The sequence below is a fragment of the Pan paniscus genome, chromosome 3 (genome assembly GCF_029289425.2).
Source record: "Pan paniscus chromosome 3, NHGRI_mPanPan1-v2.0_pri, whole genome shotgun sequence".
Lineage (NCBI taxonomy): Eukaryota > Metazoa > Chordata > Mammalia > Primates > Hominidae > Pan > Pan paniscus.
Window position 1 is genome coordinate 166,262,674 of NC_073252.2, and position 23,967 is coordinate 166,286,640.

The 23,967-nt window shown below is 38.8% G+C and overlaps 2 protein-coding genes across 2 annotated transcripts in view; one reads left to right on the forward strand and one right to left on the reverse strand.

The window, feature by feature from the left end:
- DDX60L (DExD/H-box 60 like) overlaps positions 1-23,967 on the reverse strand; it is a 259,291-nt gene that overhangs the window by 141,754 nt on the left and 93,570 nt on the right. The gene's annotated exons all lie outside the window — the stretch shown is intronic.
- The window catches only part of PALLD (palladin, cytoskeletal associated protein), a 423,408-nt gene continuing 410,460 nt past the window's right edge, over positions 11,020-23,967 (forward strand). The window contains exons 1-2 of the mRNA XM_063603981.1: positions 11,020-11,282; positions 12,385-13,374. Coding sequence (XP_063460051.1) covers positions 11,245-11,282; positions 12,385-13,374 — 1,028 coding nt within the window. The 5' untranslated portion in view covers positions 11,020-11,244. The remainder of the gene's footprint in view (positions 11,283-12,384; positions 13,375-23,967) is intronic.

Consider the following 23,967-nt stretch of genomic DNA (forward strand, 5'->3'; position numbering starts at 1 on the left):
TTAAAACTGTAGGATAAATACATCTTCCTGCATTGATAATTTAATAATTAGAAAGGAAAATAATCCATGTGTATTTATTAAGAAATAAATTATAAAGCTGTAGTGCATTTTCTGCATCAAACATAAAATTTCATAAAATTTTCATGTTTGACTTTTGCCCTAAAGGAACCTTTGTAGCAAAAAAAAAAAAAAAAAAAAAGGAAGGAAGAAAGAAAGGCAGACAGGGAAGAAGGAAGGGAGAAGGGAGGGAGGATGGGAGGGAGGATGGGAAGGAGGAAGGGAGGGAGACATGGAAGAAGGGGGAAGGGAGGCAGAAGGGAGGGAGAGAGGGAGGGAGGAAGGGAGGGACTTTATTGATTTAGTCTAGGGGGGTTGCCTGTGATTCTGAAGCATGAAAATTAAGTGTTAAAACTTTTCTAACTTTGGTTTTCATAGTTTAGGTTTTATTAAAAGATATTTCAATATCTAATATTTGTATCAATAGTTTGCATTACTTTTTTAGTAATTGCTTAAATATGAAAATAAAAACTGCTAAACCTAAAATTAAAAGTCACTTATAACTTTTTTCAAAAATTACAAAATAAGCAACAAAAGATCCCCCTGAATGTCCCACCTTTCAACTCTTACCCCTGCCTAAATCCCCCCACAGAGGTCAGTGTTGATTGTTTGGTGTATGTTATTCCAACCATTTTCATATATTTATTCCTATCTATATATACATTTTTAAATGACTATGGGAATTTAGCTATTCCACCTGGACTCTCTAAAGAATCTGCTGAATGTGGTACATGGTATTAAGTGATCCTTACTGCCTGTCAATGTTTTTCTAACATCAGACTTTTTCTTTCAAAATTGTAGCAGTTCTTCATCGACTCTAAAAGTATTTCACAGACTTCAAAAGTTTTCCCCTTATCTAAATTTTTAAAGTAATTTCCTATAATATCTCCAATGAGAGGAGAAAACTTTGCAGTTAAATGCAGGCTTCGACCCTGAGTCTGCCACTTTCTGATGGCTCAGGTTGGGCCAAATAATTGAAACTTTTTCTGCTGCAGTTGTGGGTAATACAAACAATAAAATAGAAAAATAACATCTACTACATGGATTGTTCTGAGGATCAAACTGTTCACTTTTGAAAGCAGGTAACTTCCAAGCTGTTATGTAGGAACAACTTGCATTGTCACTGAATTCTTTCTACTTACTAGACTCTGCTCTTTCTCATGTATATTCCTTGTCTTCCCCAAGTTCCTCCACGTCAAAGAAATCTGTTTTAATTTCAACAGTCAATAGTGCCTTGATTCATGGGGATCATGCCAGGGGGTGGTCCCATAAGTCTTGTTTGTTTGTTTTTTGAGTCAGGGTCTCACTCTTTTGCCCAAGCTGGAATGCAGTGACCTGATCATCGCTCACTGCAGCCTAGAACTCTTGGACTCAGACAATCCTCCCACCTCAGCCTCTGGAGTAGCTGGGACTACAGGCACACACCACCACACTCAGCTAAGTTTTTGGGTTTTTTTCTGTATTTTTGTAGAGATGAAATCTAACTATGTTGCCCAGGCTGGTATTGAACTCCTGGGCTCAAGCGATCTTCCTGCCTCAGCCTCCAAAAGTGCTGGGAGTACAGATGTGAGCCACCATGCCCAGCCCCCTATAAATATTTCTTAACTGACAACATAGAGGATTCTCCCAAATATCATAGAGCTGGCTTTCAGGTAATCTATCCCCAAAAGTCAGCAACTTTAAAGGCAAATGGTAGTCATAATTTTTAAATTTGTCTATTTTTTCTATCATTTGTATATTCATATATGAATGTGAACCATATACATTTATGCCTATAATACATATTCAGGATCTGAAAAATAAATGTTTTGCCAAATATTAGGATAGTCATGCCAAGATAAGATTCATAAAATTACTTATGTCAAATGTGTAATATACATACCAATGAAAACTTGTTTATATGTTCTATATTTTATAGTATACCATGAATCTAACAGAATTCAGATGACACTAACTTAGGGAGAAGTTGCGAACCATAAAATTACAATTAAAAGTAATCTATAAATTAAGTGACATAAAATTCCTTCAGAAAGAATGAAATAGCCAGGCCTGGTGGCTTGTGCCTGTAATCCCAGCAACTCAGGAGCCTGAGGCAGGAGGATTGCTGAGGCCAAGAGTTCAAGACAAGACTGGGCAATGAAGGGAGACCCTATCTCTACAGAAAATAAAAAAGAATTAGCAGGGCTTGGTGACAGGCACCTGTAGTCCCAGCTACTTGGGAAGCTAAAGCAAAAGGATCCTTTGAGCCCACTAGATCAAGGTTGCAGCGAGCTATGATCACACCATCGCACTACTACAGCAGGGGCAAAATTGAAAAGAAAAGAAAAGAGAAGAAGAAGAATGAGATATGCCCAGGGAGTTAACAAAATAGGTCACCGTGGACATTTACATTTGAAAGCAATATTTGCTTAGGATAAGCCAAGATACTTATAAGGATATAAGCTGCCTGTTGACAATTCAAGGTCGATAGGATTCTGTAATGACTCACAATATTTGCCAACCCTCCCAAACCTTTGCTTCACCAAATGTTTGCTTAAGATGAAGAGTTTGGCATTAGGCACACGTCGAAATTCACCTGGGAGAATTTCCCTTCAGAGCGCCATGAGGTGACACGGCAGCTGCCCCCATGGTACACTCTGAAGGAACCTAAAGGACCATTGACCTGAGCATGTTCTCCTCTTGTGACTTTCACCACCCTCCCCGCCAAGGGTGTGCCCCCCAAAACAACAGTGGTCTGTAGATGTGAACATTAACATGCGAATGTGCATTTCATTTTATCTTATATGTCTGCACCCTAACAACTTTCAAAGCTAGTTTGAGGCTGTATGCAATAAAAGCATAGTACAATTGCCCAAAATCAATTAAGAAAATGCAGAAGATCAAACCAAGTATAAAAAGCTTTGAACTTGAAATGTTTTCTCAATTTACTACCTTTGTCCCTTCTCTTCTTAGAATCTTAACTCCCTAGGACAGAGAATCTATCTTCTTTCCAGCTATGTCCCTGGCCTATGAAAGAGGTGCCTAGCACATAGTAGGCACTCAATAAATAAATGCTGACTGAATAAAACAATGAGAAAAGTAAGCAAAATAAATTTTTTTTTAGCTAAAAACATCTGAATTTCTATGACTGGAAATTTAACCCTAAGCTTGCTAGTATCCGTGTGAAAGAGTCATCAAAGTTTACAGAATTCTTTGTCTAACAGAATTGCCAGAAAATAGAATAAATGCTTTTCTAGTTCCAAATTTTTTCATGAGAAACTTTCTTTGAGGGTAATGAGAAACATTGACATCCACGTCTTTATAGATACTTTTTTTTAACACAATGTCTGACCTATGACTGATTTTGCGTTAGCGAAATGAGCAGGTAAAGTGTATTTTATATGTAGACACAAACAGTTATGTGTTATATGTATACACTAACATTTAGCACTGATTACTCTATCAAGTTTTTACCAGAAAACAGAGCCCGGGACACAAGTAACAGTTGATAAAACAGAAGAAAAACCTAGTTTAAGAGCAGAATAACGTTTAGCTACACTCAGTGGCTCACATCTGTAATCCCAGAACTTTGGGAGGCCAAGGCAGGAGGGGCCCTTGAGTCCAGGAGTTTGAGACTGGCATAGGCAAAAAAGGGAGACCTCGTTTCTACAAGAATATATTTTAAAATTTAGCCAGGCCTGACGATGCACACTTGTAGTTCTAGCTACTCAGGAGGATGAGGCAAGAGGATCCCTTGAGCCCAGGAATTCAAGGCTACAGTGAGCTATGATCATGCCATTGCAGTCCAGGCCGGGAGACAGAATGAGACCCTCACTCAAAAGAGCAGAATAACATTTAGCTGAAGAGAGCATGTCCCAGAGAAATGTCGCAGCAGGTTCTGGGAGGCTGAAAGCAAATCAGTCATCAGAACATTTCCTGCCTCGTGCCTTTGTTCACATGTGTGTCAAATCCTATCCAGGGCTCAAACCACATTTCAAACACCCGGTATTTCTTAGCTTTTCTCCATCATCTGCTGTAACCCAGACAGTGTGCTAAGCATTTGCCATACAAAGATGCCAGTCACAGCTCCTGCTTCCATGGGGCTCACAGTTGAATGAAGAAAGCATTCTCTAAACAAAGACTTGTAATTTAATATGATGACTGCTGTGAGAAACGCAATGCAAAGTAACATGCTTGGAAGAAGAAGCAAATTATATTGATTGGGGAACTGTTAGAAAGCACCAAAAAGTGGTAAAATTTAAGAAAGTTTTCAAGGATGAACTGGAGTTTGAAAAACAGAAAGAGGGCTGGATGCAGTGGCTCATGCCTGTAATCCCAGCACTTTGGGAGGCCGAGGCGGGTGGATGACAAGGTCAAGAGATCGAGACCATCCTGCTAACAAGGGGAAACCCCGTCTCTACTAAAAATACAAAAATTAGCCGGGCATGGTGGTGGGCGCCTGTAGTCCCAGCTACTCAGGAGGCTGAGGCAAGAGAATGGTGTGAACCTGGGAGGCGGAGGTTGCAGTGAGCCAAGATGGAGCCACTGCACTCCAGCCTGGGCAACAGAGCGAGACTCCATCTCAAAAAAAAAAAAAAAAAAAAAGAAAAGAAAAAGAGAAAGGAAGCACATTTTAAGCAAAAGGAGCAGCAAGTGCAAAGGTGTGAAAACCAGAAAGAATCTGAAGTGTTTGAGGAATGGTGAGTGGGCCAGGGAGGCCTGAGTGCATGTGTGTTGGTGATGACAGAGGGTGAGGCTGGAGCATTTCCATCAGCTCAGGCTGTCCACGGGTATGTTTAACCTGCACATCGTGCTTTGGAACTTTTCTCATCAGCCGGGGAGCATCATAGGAAAAAAATAAAAACCAAAAGAGTGACGTGACACAATTTGTACCTATGATCTCTCTTACCATTTTTATCCCTTACTGCAATTTGTTGAAACTATTTTAATAGAAATTATCACGCTCCTCCTTGTAACTGAGTTATTTTTTACTCTTGTCTAATCCCTCCTACTGGATTGTAAGATCATTTAAGGAGAATAACCATGCCTGGCTCATCTTTGTCCTCCTTGAAGCTTCTCTTGCACAACTAAGCAGTTGTTCTGTTGATTTCATGTTCAACTTACTATTCCGGGAAAGGGAAGTAGAAGAAAGGAAGCATGACTATAAGATAGGCGAGGCCAAGGAAGAGTCATTTCCTCCATGGTGAAGAACATAATGCTACGCAACTTCAAGCAAATTAAAAAACAGTTGTGGTTGGCCAGGCATGGTGGCTCACACCTGTAATCCCAGCATTTTGGGAGGCTAAGGTGGGCAGATCACAAGGTCAGGAGTTCAAGACCAGCCTGGCCAATATGGTGAAACCCCGTCTCTACTAAAAATACAAAAATCAGCTGGGAGTGGTGGCAGGCACCTGTAGCCCCAGCTACTCGGGAGACTGAGGAAGGAGAATCTCTTGAACCCGGCAGGTGGATCTTGCAGTGAACTGAGATCATGCCACTGCACTCCAGCCTGGGCGACAAAGCGAGACTCCAACTCAAAAACAAAACAAAAAAAAGGCTGTGGCTAATGAGTGTTTTAGGGAAAATGACAATTAAGCTAAACTGCTAAAGCTGGAGATGATGGATAAGACAAGGATGAGAAAAAGAAGAAGACAGAAGAATTTCTAGGAAATTCAGATTCCTTCTGAGAAAAGTGAGGAGGCAGGGGACAGGACAATTTAAAGATGCCAAAGAATCCTTTATTCCTCAAAATTTCAAAATCTTTCAATGCTACTTACTAAAGTAGAACCACTTTAATGGCGTTGGTGTTTACCTCATTTCCTCTTCACTCATTAACAGCAGTATTAGTGGGTCTTTTTAGTCTATTTCATCTTCTGTGTCTATCACACCGGCATAGAATTACCAAGAGCACTGTTTGACAGAAAACATGAAATCTCAGGCAAATGATGGAGATGTTTGTGGTTGTGTTTCATTCCTTTTGATTTTGACCTTTTCATTTTGGAGTGCTGACTGACATGGAAATCTCTGAAGCACAATTTTCCAGTGAACTTGGCCCGCTTGGAAACCGCCCTTGTTCATCCTCATTGAATGAGCATTTTCCCTAGGCCACGTGCATGTTCCCGCGGCAATAACTGGGTTGCAAATTAAGCCTGAACCAGATATGCCATAGAACTATTATTTTCTTTTTCAATGTGCAAGCAGTTTTAAAGCTACACCTAATCCTGACTACTGGATCCTGTCAGATGGCGCCTCTTTAAAACCAAAATATGAGTTAATAAGCAGGTGAGATAATCTGCCTCCAGCAAACACTCCCTACATTAAGAATTGAAAATGTTTTCATCATTCAGAAGTTTGCTCTAAGCTTTGTTATATAATGCTCCTTGTGAAGTTTTAAAATGTATCATATTATGTTCATTTGGAACTAAAAAGCAATTGAATTAATAGCAGAACTCTGATTTCTGATCCACAGTTTTGTTAGTTTGATACATTGCTTAGGATTCTCAATTATGAAAACTACAATGGTAAGATGGTAAAGTGCATAGAACATGAGCTCTGGAGTTATTCCCTGGGCTTAAACCTTGGTTCTCCCACTCAGATTTTCTGCCTCCATTTCCTTCTTTCTAACCAGAGGCTGCTGTGAGGATTTTAAATGAAATAATCTACATGATGACTCTGGGCACAATGCCCACCGCAGGGTAAGCAGTCCATTATTAGCCATTATCATTATCAATCATTGTGATCATTAATAGCCTTTATATGTGTTATAGGAATTCATTAGGTAGCTAATGTTCTATAGAAGGGGTTGGCAATTTTTTCCTGTAAAAGTGCAGGTAAATATTTTAGACTTCATGTGCCATATAGTCTCTGTTGCAACTACTCAACTCTGACATTTGTTCAAAAAAACAAAGACAATCTCTACATTCAAACTCCTACCCATGAATTCCAACCCAGCATATATGTCAAAGGCCACCTATTCCTTGACCATATTTTCAATGGCCTTGCCCACTTCCCTCCCATTTTACCTGCATGTCAAACTGGGATCATCTATCTCTGTACTTTCACCTGGATGGCTGAGCTCTGGTGGAGAGAATTGCACAATCACACAGATTAATGACACTATAAATACATCACATCTAACTTCAACCAGGCCCTCACCTCTACCCATAAATCCTTCTTAGGAAACTTCCTTCCCCCTTTTTCTACAACAGCTATTTCAAATCATCTTCTGTCCTCATAAACGTCCAATGCACAGAAGTCTCAGTTTGGGAACTCTCCTTTCTTTCTATTACAAATTTTGCAGAGAATCTCATGTTTCTCTCTCTTTCCCTTTCTCTCTTACTGCCCCCCATGCCCCAACACACATACACCCTTTGTTACTTCTCTCCTTTAACAATGAAAGAACTGCCGCCTTCCTACTGGAAGCTGAACACCTCTTACTCTGTTTGTCCTATAATAACTCATGTCTTCTTACATCTTTTGAGAGCTGACCTATAAATCATCCCCGCTTTCTTACATTTATTTTCAGCTTCTCCCTTCTTACTGCCTAATTTGGTTTGTATAAAACATGTTACAGCGCTCTATCCTAAAAATGAACAAACCTCACCAGAGTCTATACTTTTGTTCAACTACTACCTTCTGTCTCTCCTTCTTTCTATGATCTTTTCAAAACAAACCACCACACCTGTAATATTTTCTTTCTTTCCTTCTTTCCTTTCCTTCCATGTAGCAATCTGGCTTATATTTCTGTTGCATACACCGAAAGTGCTGTTGCAATGGTGCTAAATATTCCCAAGTTGCTAAAATCGAAAGGCCATGTACTGCTTCCTGAGATATTTTCTTTCCCAGTTTCCATGATATCTAGCTTTTCTTGCTTCCCTGTGATTATTTGAAGGATTCTATCTTCTCCTTCTTTTTTCCTCGATGACCTTATGCATTCCCATGTCTTAAAGTGCCACCCATAGGCTAATAATCCCCAATCCAGCTCTGTTCTCCCATCTCCTGGTCTCTAGATCAGCATCTCAAATCTCCTAGACATCAACACCGGAGTTACCAAAGGTCCCTCAACTGCAAAAGGCTCAAATCAAAATCAAGCTTAAAAAAAAAAAATAAAACAACTTGTTCCTCCACTGGTAGCATGTAAGTTAATGGTACCAGTCATCTAGTTGTTGAGGTGAGAAACCTGTAATCCTGCCTCTGCATCACCTCTGCCTTTAATCAATTACCAAGTTCTTTCCTTTCTATCATCTATCTTATGGACCCTGGACCCACTGCTTCCCTGAATCACCAGCTCTCACTTCAGAGTCCAAGAAGGACACATCTAATCGCTGTCTAGGCCAAGCGCCAAGACTTGTGCCCAGTCTCCAAGGGGCTGGGAAAGAAAATACTTGGAGATTTCACATCCCATTACAAGTGAGTTCAGTTTCTCACTGAGCCTCAGAATATGAGGAATTCTCCAAAATGAAGACGTCCAGATGACGGCAACACCAAACGTGAAACCATGATAAATGTGCGCACCCCCTGGATTACTGCACAAGCCTTCTCACGGACCGCCCTACTGTCAGTCTTGTCTTCCTCTTTCCCTACCTCTGTCCCCGATCCAGACTGCAATCAGTTATCTCTCAAAAATGTAAGTCTGGTGATGTTTCTCAAGGACTTAACAATCTTCCTTGCCTACTGACTACCCATAACATAAAATGCAAGTTCTCTGCATGGCTCCAGGCCCTCTCTGACCTAACTCCTGCTTTCTAGCCTTATCTCTGGTTATTTTCCCATCTCCAGATAGATTTGTTTAGCTGAAATGCTTAGTGGAGTTACCTGAGTCTGCCATGTGCTCTCTGGGATCCAAGTCTTAGAATACATATTTGCCAGTATCCTCTTCACCTCCCCGCTCTTCCTCATCCCTCACACATCATTCTTTCAGCTTTCTCTCTTTCACAAAGGTTTCCTGATCCTGACCTTGCTGTTGCTTCTAGGTGCTATCACAGCACTTTGTTTTTCTATACCACTGCAGGATGACTATAGCTAACAATAACATACTCTATAGTTTCAAATGGCTAGAAGGAAGATGTTGAATGTTCCCAACACAAAGAAATCATAAATGTTAGAGATGAATATGCTAGTTGCCCTGATCTGATCACTATAAATTGTATGCATTGAAACATCACTAGGTACCCCATGATTATGTACAATTATTATTTGTCCATTTAAAAAATAAAATACAATTTAAAAAAGACATACTCAATTATATAAGCTTATTATTTAGTTGTAATTTGTATTAAGTTCCATGAGGGCAAAAACCTTCTCTTTTTCAAGGTTATATCCCCGTCCCTAGCACACTACCTGGCATGTGGTAGATAGTCCATAAATACACTTTGAATGGGTAATTCTGGTCCATGTAGTACATCTATCCCAGCTTAGGCTTCACAATTTCGTCATGTCAAGAATCAAAGGTTTTGTTGCAATTATTTCCTTGGATTTTCAGCTTAATCTACCACAGGTTTGGTTGACACAAAATGTTTTTCAATCTTACCTTTAGCACTGATTTCAACACAAAAACTGAATTTCTCTCAGGCCATAATAAATAAATAAATAATAAATAAAAAACACAGTAGCTTTCTTTCAAAGAAAAATAAATTTTACAAGAAATGCAATAAATGAAAATATAGTCTGTTGTGCCTTTGGTACACAAACCTACTTTCAGCCCCCGAGTCTCCCCCTCTCCACCTTCATGTCCCTTCTGGATCCATGTTACCTAATGGCTCATCTCCCCACACCTTGTAAGAGTTGATCCTGATCCTGGCTTCCCCTAAAGTTATCTACCATGTGTGCTGACTGAGGGGCCAATTGTACTTCAGAGCTCATTACTGAGAGAAACCAGGCTGCCTTGGTAGGACAAACTATAAAACGTTTTGAAATATACAAAATGGTACTGGGTGTCCTTGCAATGGACACCCAGTACCATTGCTGGATTGGCTCTGGTGGACCTTCCAGGGTCATCTAATTCCACAGGGGTCTATGCCTTTTATTGTCTTTACAATTTTACAACTCTGTAAGTTGGAAAAATCTAAAAACAATGCAAATTATACTGGTGCATAGATATACAAATGACTTTTTTTCTAGTAGAAATGCTATAGTTTTCCACTCTTATGATTCCAAACATTGTATTTTATTGCTCTATAGATATTAACCCATTTCAAGTCTATTACCAACTTCATATCAGCATGCCTGATTGCCTACATGTGTCTCATCTTCAGCGTCTCCTTTGAAATAATTGTAATATATTACTGATTTTTTCAATTGTTAAATAAAAGCTCAAATACGTGTTATTTGATTTTTATATATTACTATGCCTTTGCCTTTTCAAAATCATACTTTAACTGCCTGTTTCTCATGAAGAAAATACATTCAAGTATTAAAAATATACTGAATATAATTGTTCCTCATATATGAGCCATATCTGAATAACTGGAGACCAGTCAGGATGTTTCTATCCCGCAGCACAGACAGGACAAAGGAATTAGAGTGATATTTGGGTTAGTAAAGTCAGGGAGAATGATGACACCCTCTGAAGGATTAAGGATTTACTTGAAGAAGAGTGCGAAATATGGTTCAGTAGATAGAGTAGGGCTAGCATGTGGTGAATCTAATAATTCAGGCACAAAAAAAGTAACTATCTTTCTGAGAAGACATGTAAGACAAAAGTACAGTATTCCACTTAAGAAGATGGGGTATGTTAACATTGAGTTTCAGGATCTCTGATTAACTACCCTCTGTTAAACAGCAGGTCTATGACTCACTGCATCCAGTGGAGCAGTAGGCTCTTGAGCTGGATTTCTACAACCCCCTCGACTCTTGCATAATGTATTTTGAAATTAGAGATTTTCTTAGATGGGAAGATACTTCTACACAAGCAACTCAATTCAGTCCTCTGAAGACACACCATTTCTGGGGAATGTCCCACCAAGTTTACTCCTGACTGACACAAGGTAGAAAGTTAAGTTCACCACATCCAGGAAGCTTCCATTATTCACTCCTAGACTCAGTCTTGTGGCAGACATCACCGCTGATGTTTTCTAGATCTTCCCTCTCAGTATTCTATGAACAATATATAGCAAAAGAATGGCACACTTAGAGTAACAAGGAGTCATTGCCTCACAATATATAGTTCAAAATGTCAGCGGAATTTAAAGCTGTAATAGCTTACAGATAATGGAACACCTTTTATTTAATTCTGCTGATATTCCCATGTAAGTACTCTATGCCAGGCCTCTAGTTATCTCATGCCTTTTAAGATTAGATTAGACTCTCATAGCCCCCAGGTTTTTCTCACTTTCCTTAAAAGCCTTATCAAAATTTTATATTATTAACATATTATTTGTTTAATATCTTCTCTATCTCCTCCACTTTACTACCTCCCATGACTTTTAACTCCTTGAACATGATAACTGTGCTGTAAGTCTGGATGAAGGGTCAGCAAGTTTCAGCCCCTGAGCCAAATCCAACCCGACCCTTTTTGTATGCCCTGCAAACTAAGAATGTTTTTCCCATTTTAAAACTATTCTTTAAAAATTAAATATCAAAATAATAATAGTTTTAACACATTAAAATGATATAAAATTCAAATATGAGTGTCCATAAAGTTTTATTGGCACACAGTCATGCTCATTCATTTCCATCATCTATGGCTGGTTTCATGCTCATGCAGAGTTAAGTAATTATAATAGAGGCTGAACAGCTCACAAAGTCAAGAGTATCTACCATCTGGCCCTTTCCAGAAAAGTTTGCCCATCCCTGGCATACAGCACAGCTGTACTTCCAGCACCTGAAATTTAATAAGTGATTATTACCATCTGTTGGACTGTTGAGTGAATGAATATGAATGAACATAACTGGAGACAATAAAGTTTCAAAGATTTCACTGAAAACTATAAATAAATGAAAATTGGAATCCTTAAAATGCATTTTGTGGTTTAGGGTTGGATAATCAGAGTCAGATTTACTAAAAATATCAATATTCTATTGATCGCATTACATTAATCAAATTAGAGTTTGAGTAAGGTGGGCGGGGGGCTGACTGTGAGCCCTGTCCTACTAATAGTGCCTACTGCACACATCATCTTTTTGAATGATTTAATACTGCCTAGTGAGATATTTGATAGCACTCACAGGGCATGTATTAAAATCATAAAATGATCAACACAAGTATACTGATATTTCTTCCAACTTGTAAAATAAAGAAAACTTATATTCATTCACTTTAATGTTTCTCCCAATTTGTGACTTACAAGTTTTATGATTAAAATGGGGAAAAAATCATTGCTACTAATGACATTCTATGCTGTCTTTCAGAACACCGTTTCAGAAAACAGTTTCCAGTGCCTCTGGCCTTCCTACTGAAAGCAGACACAGAGTGCATGAAGACCGTTCAAATATGTCAGGGACCTCCTCCCATGAGTCCTTCTATGACTCCCTCTCAGACATGCAGGAAGAAAGCAAGAATACTGACTTCTTCCCGGGCCTTTCTGCTTTCCTCAGCCAGGAAGAGATAAACAAGAGTCTTGACCTGGCCCGGAGAGCCATAGCCGACTCCGAAACAGAAGATTTTGACTCGGAAAAGGAGATCTCGCAGATTTTCAGTACTTCTCCTGCAAGCCTCTGTGAACATCCTTCCCATAAGGAGACCAAATTGGGTGAACACGCCTCGAGGAGACCTCAGGATAACAGGTCAACACCTGTCCAGCCTCTGGCAGAGAAACAAACTAAGAGTATCTCTTCACCTGTTTCAAAGAGGAAACCTGCCATGTCACCACTGCTCACCAGGCCCAGCTACATCCGGAGCCTCCGAAAGGCTGAAAAGCGTGGTGCAAAAACTCCCAGCACAAACGTAAAGCCCAAAACGCCACATCAAAGAAACGGTGGCCCCCAGAGCCAGCTGTGTGACAAGGCGGCTAATTTAATTGAGGAGCTGACATCCATATTTAAAGCCGCAAAGCCAAGAAACAGAAGCCCAAATGGGGAGTCCTCGTCACCAGACAGTGGGTACCTGTCTCCTAAAAATCAGCCGTCAGCCCTGCTGAGTGCCTCAGCCAGCCAGAGCCCTACGGAAGACCAAGGGGAGATGGAAAGAGAGGTCAAGTCCCCTGGGGCCAGGCACTGCTACCAGGACAACCAGGACTTGGCAGTGCCACACAACCGCAAGTCTCATCCCCAGCCCCACAGCGCCCTCCACTTCCCAGCTGCACCTCGATTCATCCAAAAGCTGAGGAGCCAAGAAGTAGCAGAAGGGAGCCGAGTTTATCTGGAGTGTAGAGTCACTGGAAACCCCACTCCTCGAGTCAGGTATGAATTTTTGTATTATGCATAGCAAATGATCTTGTTGACTTTGGTGTTACTTTAATATGGGAGGAAGAAAGATTTCCTTTGTCATTAGCCCTCTGGAGACTGAGGTAGAGTACTTGCAAGGAGAGAAGCAGCCCAGAATCGCCACTATGAGTTGTCCTAGTTGTCCCTGGCCTGATATATCTGTGGTCATGCACCCTCTGTGCTAAGGAAGGAAGGCAAAGGACTTGAGAAGGCAAAGAGCAATGGAAACAGTTTGTTCTCTAAGATGGTGGAACTAGTAACAAATAGGCACACTTAAGATGTGAAACTGATTTACTCGAAGTACTGTGAAAAGTGTGTGTATATTTGAATATGAGTTGCTAAAGACGGTTGAAAGCATGGCTAAAACTAGCTGCTATCTAGAAGTGAAAGGCACAAGTGTGTAGAGGCCAACCTTCAGATTAGCCCCCAACAACGCATTAAAGGGAACAATAAACACCGAGGCCTACTTGAGGGGGGAGAGTAGGAGAAGCCTGAGGATCAAAAAACTACCTATCAGGTACTAATCTCATTACCTGGGTGACAAAATAATCTGTATGCCAAAGCCCTGCAACATGTAATTTACCCATGTAACAAACCTGCACACGTATCCCTGAATGTAAAAGTTGGAAAGAAAAAAAAAAAAGATTCTCATATACAAGAAACAAAAACCAAACAAAAATTATCCCCCAAATGGATAATCTAGTCTCAGGCATGGACTAAATAGGCACGTATTCAGTAACATAAACACACACACACCCCTTCAATGTGATGCAAAGAAGGAAGGCAGAACTTTCCTAAGAAAGAAAGATAAATCAAGTCAGGAGCTCCGCAGGTCTGCCCGTTATTCCTACACAGGCTCTGGCCACTAGAGCATGGAGACAGCAAGAAATAACAGTGAAGGGAGTATGCACTTAGAGTTAATAGGCACTCATACCACCATGTTCATTAGAATTTCTATACATTCTTCTGACTTCATTGTAGAGTTTATACCTTCCCCTGTGCAAAAATGTTAAGGGGAAAGAGATCCTGGAGTCCCCTTGCAGGGTTTCCAGTCATGATTCCATTGCCCAAGTTACTCTACCCCTCTGTGACTCAGTTTCTTCATCTGTGAAATGGGAAGTATAATGATACCTACATTATTCTGTTTTATGATTAAATAATACATGGGGAAAATTAAAGCAGTATCTTGCAGCTAGTAACTGCTGCAGTAGTGTTACCTATTATCTTTATTATTTCTCATTTCTTAATTTTATATGGCAAAATGAAAATAACAAGTCAGGATTATACTACAAAAATAATGAATATTCATTTATCTGGGAAGTTTTGCTTTTATTCAGGCAGAGTGCTTTACCTAAATTACATAAATATTTAAAAAGTTAACTCAAGGGCCAGGCACAGTGGCTCATGCCTGTAATTCCAGCACTTTGGGAGATCGAGGTGGGTAGATCACCTAAGGCCAGGAGTTCGAGACAAGCCTGGCCAACATGGTGAAACCCCCTCTCTACTAAAAATACAAAAAATTAGCCGGGCATGGAGGCGAGTGCCTGTAATTCCAGCTACTCAAGAGGCTGAGGCACAAGAATCACTTGAACCTGGGAGGCAGAGGTTGCAGTGAGCCAAGATCATATCACTGCACTCCACTCCAGCCTGGGTGATGGAGCGAGACTCTGTCTCAAAAAAAGAAAAAAAAAAAAAGTTAACTCAAAATTATTTGATTTGGAAAAAAATGGTAAAGTAGACATCACTGGCTAAAGATTGAATTGAAACACTGGTACTTTCTTATTAATAGCATTTCACAGATCACAAACTTCCCTGTATCTCTGATCCTTTGCTCACTAACACAAGCTTTGCTAGTGTTGGTTTCTTAATCTGACCTCATTGTGCACACACATGAAGTAAAAATTAGCATTACTGGCTGAAAAGTGGTGTGATTAGAGGTGGGCGATTTTTTTCCCCTGACCAATTTGTTCAACTAATTCACTTTGAGTCAGCTTTGCAGTAATTTTACTATAATTCTTTAAGAAACTGACAGCAGGGGGCAGTAAAAAACTTTTTCATGTGTTCATTTAATTAAATATGTCGTTCTAAATTCTGCATTTATATGTTATTTATGTAGATTATTTATACAGATTTATATACACGAAGAATTTGTTTCTTACATTTTACCTTTGACAGAAATGAATGTTTCAGATTCTATTTAGATTTTTTAACCTATCAATCTTGCAAATAAATAATTTTCATTAGACATTCATTCTCATGTCACTCAAAACAGTTCCACAGGTTTTCAAACTACATATGGTTCCACCTACATTTACTTCCAAAATAACCCTTAAAGTATACTACAACCTTTAAAAAATGACAGAAAGCAGTCCATTTAGCATTGAAGGATTAATTCAGGTGAACAGACCATAATTACTGTATTAAAATTCACTTAACCATTTGGTGATTCTAGGGGTCATCAAATTCACACTTCTGCCTCTTTGGGGGTAGCAGAACTAAAATTTAATTTAGTTAGTATCTGCAGTATTATTAACTAGTTTTCTCTTATTCTGCAGTCTATGAAAGTCCAAACTTGACAAATTATGCCCTTCTAGAATAATTAAGTCTCATAAAATGTTCCATTGTTGAAAGTTAGCTGGTCATGTTTGTATCCTATAGAGTTTTTTGGGTTTGGAGGCTGTTTCTGTTTGAGAGGGAGAGCATAGATGTGCATTGGATTTTTTAAATTTCTGTTCCAAAGATCTTGATCCTCCTTGTCATGTATTTGTAAGTGCACCAGATGCCTAAGAACATTGAGCTCTTTTGACCACATGAGACATATGACAGTCATAAGAGAAAATCTTTGAAGGAAATTTTCTATCAGGAAGAAAACCTTTATTAAAGATTTCCTGCAATGGGGCATTTTAGCACCTGACTCAGACTGTGTCAGTCCAGAGGACCTAGGACCTGGAGCTTAGGCAGACCTATTGATTGGCAGGCCATGTCCTGAGGTCACGGAAGCAGTTGACAGACATGTGGAGAGGCAAGGAGATGTCAGGAGAATCTAAAGCAAGCCATAAGCAGAAGCCCAAGAGACACTGGTTGGTGAGAGCAGAGACGCTCCTCAGTGTTGGGTAGTTGGCAGCTGTACTGGGAGGTAAGTGAGGTATGGTGCCAAGAACCTTGGCGGTTGGCCAATGGAAAGGTCCAGGCTGACTTATAGGGAATGCGTCACAGGAAAACATGGCAGCAGACAGCAGGATCAAGATACAGGAGCTGGAACACGGGGGGAAACCTTTACCTTGCAAGAGTTTAAGCAAGTGAAAGTTAGGACCATAGCTCCAGAAAGACAAAAGAACAGAGCAGAATCTTAGTGACTCAACTGGGTCCAGATTAGGGAAACCAATTGCTAGGTTAACATGCCTGGGCTACTAAGCAGCTGGCTGGAGCTTAGATTAAACAACAGAGATTGTTTGCTTTTGAAAGCTGGCATGATGAACCTTACAAATGTGGATAAAGTAGCCCCCACTCAGGGAAGAAGTAACAGAAACAACAGGGTAAAACCAGGCCAGTCACTTCAAGGCAAGGCATTTGTACTTCACATGCAGTCACTTCACCCTCTCACACTGTGTGAACACCACTTACGACTACAAACAGGACTGAAAATATATTTTCCTCCTTTATTCTTGCATATCCAACAAAATCTCAACAAGAGAAAGAAGAGCTGATAGAAGAAAACCCTATGCATAAAAAAGGAAGTTATATACAATTGAGGTAGTATTCACATGATATGCAAATTATATTAACAATTTGAATTACTACATTAAATGAAATCAAGTCAGAATTCATTTTTTCTCTGCTTATGCTCAAATGTCCCATATTCTCATATACTCCTTCCAAACAGCACAAAGACCCGTTCCCTGACATCACTCACCTCCCCTGTTCTCTCCACTCTTGACTTTGTGAGTTAGTAAAAAATTTGTGAAGAATTTTAGTTCAAAATTACCTCTGGTATTATAAAAAGGAGGCCTTATATTTTTAAAGTTATTTATTTATTTTTAAAGGTATTATTTATTTATTTTAAATGTATTTATACCTTTAAAAATATTTTATCAACTGTATGTTTTAAACCATTTAAATGTAAGGAGACTGGGATCAAAAACTGTGAAATGATGTGCCTAGTAATACAAAAATCATTCATTAGTCATGGAGACTGGAGTATAACTCAGCTCTTATGATTCTTGATCCCATGCTGCAGTTGTTAATGAGAAGACTTAGCCATTGTCACTGTGGAGTTAGAAGTTATGCATAGCTTACTGAAAGCCTCCAGAAATGGAGATAGTGGAATTGCCACCTTTAAAAATCTATGCTTGGAATTCATATTCCAAATATCTTCAAAGAAAATGGTAGCCTGGCAATTTCCAGTATCTTTCTCTATGGAAAAAGAAAACAAATCCCTTCATGGGTATCCTTCCCTTTTCTTGTATTAAGTTAATCATGGTCAATCAACAGAAAATATTTTTTAAGGTGGGTATAGTTAGTGTAGAAACATTCAGTGTTGGGTAGTTGGCAGCTGTAGTGGGAGGTGAGTGAAGTGTGGTGCCAAGGAGCTTGGCAATTGGCCATTGGAAAAGTCCAGGCTGACGCACAGGGAATGCACCACAGGAAAACATGGCAGCAGGAAGCAGGATCAAGACACAGGGACTGGGACATGGGAAGAAACTATGTTATTCTCCATCAAATTACTACAAATAAAGTTATTATTCAGAAAATAACTACAAATAAAACAAAGCATTCCTGTTTTATCTACAAGTAGTCCAAACACATCTTTATATTATCAATATAAGGTAAATGTGTACATATGTCAAAAAAAAAACTTTTAAACACCCACTTATTGTAGTAAAAGTGGAATCCAGTAATGTGCTTTAATAGTCTAAATACAATTACTCATATCTAATCATAAGATACCTACTAGGTCATCATTGTTAGCCCTGTAAAGTTTTATTTACTATATATAATTAAAAGTAATACAATTATTTCTTTTTATAATGGAAACACAGCATGTCCAATGCCTCTAATTAGTTTACATCAGCAAGACTTTGATCATCATCAAAAGCCAAAACAAGAGGATTAGCCATATCAAATCTATGCAACTCTGTCAGTAAAAATTTCCATCTCCTCAAAAACGACAGGAAGAAAAACAAGCCATGAATTTACTTTTCTTACTAAAGGTAAGAAAATCTGGTATCTCCCATCTTTTGGCTGATTTGGTTTTGGAAAATGTAGCAACAGCACCACTAGCGAATAGTTTATGAATATTCAGTGCTTGTAAAGTGAAGATCCAGAAGGCTTAGCCCAGGAGTATCGTTGTTGTTAAAGAATATAGTCAGCAATGAGATACCAGATAATACCATCAGATCATCAAAATGAAAAAATCCTGACAATACATGTGTTGTTACTGCAACATGAAATGTAAATAGGTACAACCAGTTTGGAGAACTGTTTTACGATACACAATTAAGATGTGCATACACTAAACCTTTATAGAATACACAATTGCCTACTTGACACCACTATATCGATGTCTGATACTCTTATCAAATTTGTCGAAAACTAAACCTCTGATTCTCCTCTCCTCCAAAAACCTTCTCTTTCCAAATCTTCTCCATGTCAACAAAAGACAACCCTCCTTCCAGCTGTTCAGGAAAAAAACCTTGAAGTCATTCTTGATCCCTCTTTTTCTCACACCCCAAATCCAATTCATCCAGCAAATCCACCTGGCACCACCTTTAATGTCTTCAAATCTGACCACTTCACCCCACCTCCATAAATGAGGCTGCACGTCAAGCCACCATCATCTGTCTCTTTGTTATTTGCATTACCTTCCAACCCATCTCCTTGCTTTCGTTATTGTTCATCACAGTCTACACAGCACTCAGAGTAATTCTTTTTCATGAAATCATTATCACAGCACTGCCCGAACGCCGTCCAGGGGCTTCTCACTTAGTTCGAGTAAAATCCATAGTTCTTATACATCCTAATCAGGCTTCATCTCTCTGATTTCACCTCTTGCCACTCCCCCAGTCACAGTGGGGTTCTTGGCTGCACCTCCATCACACCACCAGGCTTGTTCTTTTCTGGGGCCTGTGTACTTTCTGCTCCCTCTGTTTGTAAATCTCTCTCCCCAGATATCTGCAGGATTAAATCCTTGATCCCCTCCATATCTCTATCACCTTTACAATATGGCCTCCTATAACTACTCTATGTAAAAGAAAGGTCCTGCCTACCTTACTCTCTATTCCACTCTCTTGCTTTTCTCCATAGATCTCATGTGATACACTGTACATTTTATTTGTTTGATTTTTGTAGTTGTCTTTCTTCCTTCACTAGAATATAAAATCCTTGGGTGTAAGGACTTTATCTGTTTTACTCACTTTTGTGTCCTCAGAGCCTAGAACAGTGTCTGGCATGTAACAGGTGCTCAATAAATATGTGCTCAAGAAACTGGAAAGAACCTAAACATTCATCAAAGAGAAAATGGATAAATTGTGATATAGTCACACAACAAATGAACTAGAGCTGCATGTATCAGGATATATGAAACTCATAAGCATAAAATCAACCAAAGAAAAGCAAGTTGTAAAAACTTACACATAAATTACATGGACAGGTGTTTGCATATGAAGTTACATTTGCAAAATAGTACTATTTCAGGCTTACGGAAGTAGTAGTACAGAGAAATGTGTGGGAATGAGGAACAGTCAATTCCAGACAGCAGTAACCTTTGAGATGAAGCACGTGATTCGTGGGGAGTCAACTGTGTTGGCAGTATTTTATATCTTAAGGTGGGTAGTAGAGACACAGATATAAACTACATCATTTTGATATTTAATAGTGAAAAATACTGACTTTCATGTTAATCTACTATCTCATGATGTATCAATAAGTTCAGCAGCAATGTTTCTAATGAATACTTTGATTTACTCCATAAAAACCATCCCTGGTGTTAAGCACTGTGAATCGGATAGGCTGGCTTTTAGCCATTTGTCCATATAATTTTCAAGGTTGTTTTAGTTATATTTTAGAGCTTTTTAAAATGTTTTTTTTGTTTTGAATTTATGGTGTTTCAGTAGAATATTATATGTATTCAGTCTTGTGCCATGGATCTTTTATGGTATAGTCTACTTTATTTGCTGCAGTCAATTAAAAAATCTGTATATGAGCTTCTTGTTTTGAAGGAAAAAGTCTGCATTAGGCACAAACACACACACACACTATGGACCTGGTTAGGACTAGTGAGAGTGAATTTGAAAATGAACAAGTGCTGCCTGTCACTATCTCACCAACCCAATTGCCTCTCCTCCCATCTACATACCTAGACAATAGGAACAAGCACACTAGGGCAGAATCCATAAGAAAGCAAAACCTAATTTTATAGTTGCCTATTTTCTTATTCTTTTATTTCTTAATTCATTTTAAATCTTTTTTTTTCTGTGTATTTGCATTGAATTGAACAAACAAAAGCCTTTATATTTTGCGGAGGACAATAAATATTCCCTAGAACACCCAATTGCTGTTGAACTAGAAAGCAAAAGAAATTCAATAAGAGAATGGCACCTTTCGCCGGGCACGGTGGCTCATGCCTGTAATCCCAGCACTTTGGTAGGCCAAGGCGGGCGGATCACGAGGACAGGAGATGGAGACCATCCTGACTAACATGGTGAAACCCAGTCTCTACTGAAAATACAAAAAATTAGCCGGGCGTGGTGGCAGGTGCCTGTAGTCCCAGCTACTCGGAAGGCTGAGACAGGAGAATGGCTTGAATCCGGGAGGCGGAGCTTACAGTGAGCCAAGATCGCGCCACTGCACTCCAGGCTGGGTGACAGAGCGAAGATTCCGTCACACACACACAAAAAAAAAAAAAAAAAAGAGAGAGAGAGAGAGAGAGAATGGCACCTTTATTTTCACTTAAGTGAAAAGATAGCCTTATCTCTGACTCCTACCACACAATTTCTGGGAGTTAACTCATGAAAGGCATGCGACGCATTGAGAGGTTTTATCCTCTTTGTATCTTTTCCATTCTTTCTTAACCGCTGTTTTCATCCAATACCTACCCACTTGTAATTTTCACTCTGAAAACTAGCTATGCCTCTGCAGTAGCTTACCTGCAAGGCCATCATTAATGAGAATATTGAGTCTATTTCTGCAGACCTTAGTGAAATGGAATAATTCAGTATCCAGCAAGCCCAGGAAATATTGCCCCTGTTGCATGGAATTCTTGTTTAATGACTTGAATTTTACAGAGTGGCAGCAGCTGCCTTATTACCTCTTCTGGTCAACCCATAACACCATGATGTTATGAAAAGCCCATTCCAGCTGTATAAATGCATAAAGCTGTGAAAATGTTGCTCTCACTGATACCATAGTGAACCAAGAAGTAAGGCTGATATTCAAGGCAAAAGTGGAATATCACTATACAGTTAGAAGTTTGAATTAGTTATGACAGTCATTGGTATCTAGTCATGAGTAGCAGTAGCCCAATTAGACAGTAGCATCAGTTTATATCTTAATGGACAAGTTTCTGGATTTAACAAGAAAACAATAAACACCAAAATAAATGTAGCTGAAGAATAAAGGTAGAGATTTTTTAATGTCTTTTGCTTTGAATTTGTGGTGTTTCAGTAGAATATTACATGTAGTCAGTCTTGTGCCATAGATCTTTTATGGTATCATCTACCCAGTTTACCTGCTGCAGATGGCAAAACAAAATCAAAAACAAAAACAAAACACTTGTATATAAGAAGCTTCTTCAGATAATCCCTTTAGAATTAAAAGGGATTCATGAAACAAGCATCAGAAGCTCTTAGTGGTGGACAGTAGAGGTTCTAGAACCAGAATGTGACTCTTGGCTCCATCACACATCAGTTAGGTCACTGTGGCAAGTTATTTCAACTTTCTGTGCCTCAGTTTCTTTGTTGGTAAAATGGAAATAATAGAAGTACCTACCTCTAGGGTAATTATGAATGTTAAGTCAATCAACACAGAGAAAGAGTTTAAAACTGTTAGCACATTGTAGTGTCTTAATAAATATTAATGTATTATTTAAACAGTTACTTATTATTTTAAAGTGTTTACTTTTATAGTTTATTGTTATTGACTTAGTATAAACTCCCCGCACTCTACCTTTTCAAAAACTTTTGACTCTGTTTCCTCTCTTTAAAATCTTCATGCTGCCATTTTTTTTATACTACTAAGTATTTACAATGGTATAGAGCCTATGGAGATGGAACACCAACAGCATAAAATAAACAAATGATTTATCAGAAATACAATACATCTTGAAAGTTGCTTTTGACTATTTGTTGAGTCCTAGATTTGTATCTCAGAGTTGGAATCATCACAAAGGCTGCCAGGAAGTAGTGGGATACTTTCCCTTGGTCTCTGTATAACATACTATTTTTTTAATAAATTTTTACCTCACTTGGCCTTCTGTTCCTTCACTGCTGCAGGGTATGGGATCAAAGCCAAAGAAAAGTGATTTGTTTCCGTCTCTACTCCTCCTTCATACAACTAATTATCTCCCCATCCTCTCTTTCTAAATGTAGAAGCTGTGAAGGTCAGCCGTACTGTGGATTACTGTCAATTTAGAACACCTTCCAAAAATAAAATCTCTTTGACTATTGTTTTCTTGCTGCTTTAAAAATTGTTTAGCAATTTCCCTCAGTTTGCTTTGTGAGCATGTGTTAACTATTTGCTAGAGTTAATTGAAAGTGGTTCCCCAATACTTTAGCCACTCTTTGTTTTTGTATTTCAATAATTTCAGCAGGAAGAAAAATCTAAAATAATTTAAGTAACAAATGCAGGCTTTTCCTCAGCTAGATAAATTGACCTTTTATTTTGCATTTTCTTACTACTAAGTATTATACCATGCTGCAAAGCTCTCAAAAGGAAAAGGATGTGCTTTTCGGAAGTTTAATTTATTAGTATGCAAACTAGTATCAAATAGTTGTTTTGAAAGAATTTGACCCTGAAGTTTCAGATACCTTCACAGTCAAAACTACTCAATGTCTCAAATCTTTTCTGCAGAGTCTATTTTAAGTACTTTTCAACATGTTTCTTCATTTGCCTTGGGGCCATACCTCCTCATGGATCACTGAATCTGCTTAAGCATAATTACAGCAATTCAAGGACTCCATTTAGACATTGCATTCTTTTGACGTTTTGGAGTTACTTTATAAATGTAACTGTAGCAAATACAATTTTAAGTATGAAACTTGATATAGCTTACTGTGCTGACCAAGATGCAAAATAGTTCTACCAGTTGGTGTTTGAATGATATATAACAATAGAAATGGTTCTTTCCTATTTAATTTTAATTGATTTGAGCCAAGAAATAGCATCCTATTGGATATCTGCTGAAATAGGACTAAACTGCTGGTCTCCTGAACTCTGATAGAGAAATCCAATCAAAAGCTTTTCCTGGCCAAAAATAATACTAATTGCAAGTGAAAACTAGCTTTGTTCTCTTGGTTATGAGTTCCAGTGGTGAAGTCTAGTTCCATATAACAGTGCATGGTAAATTAGGCCACA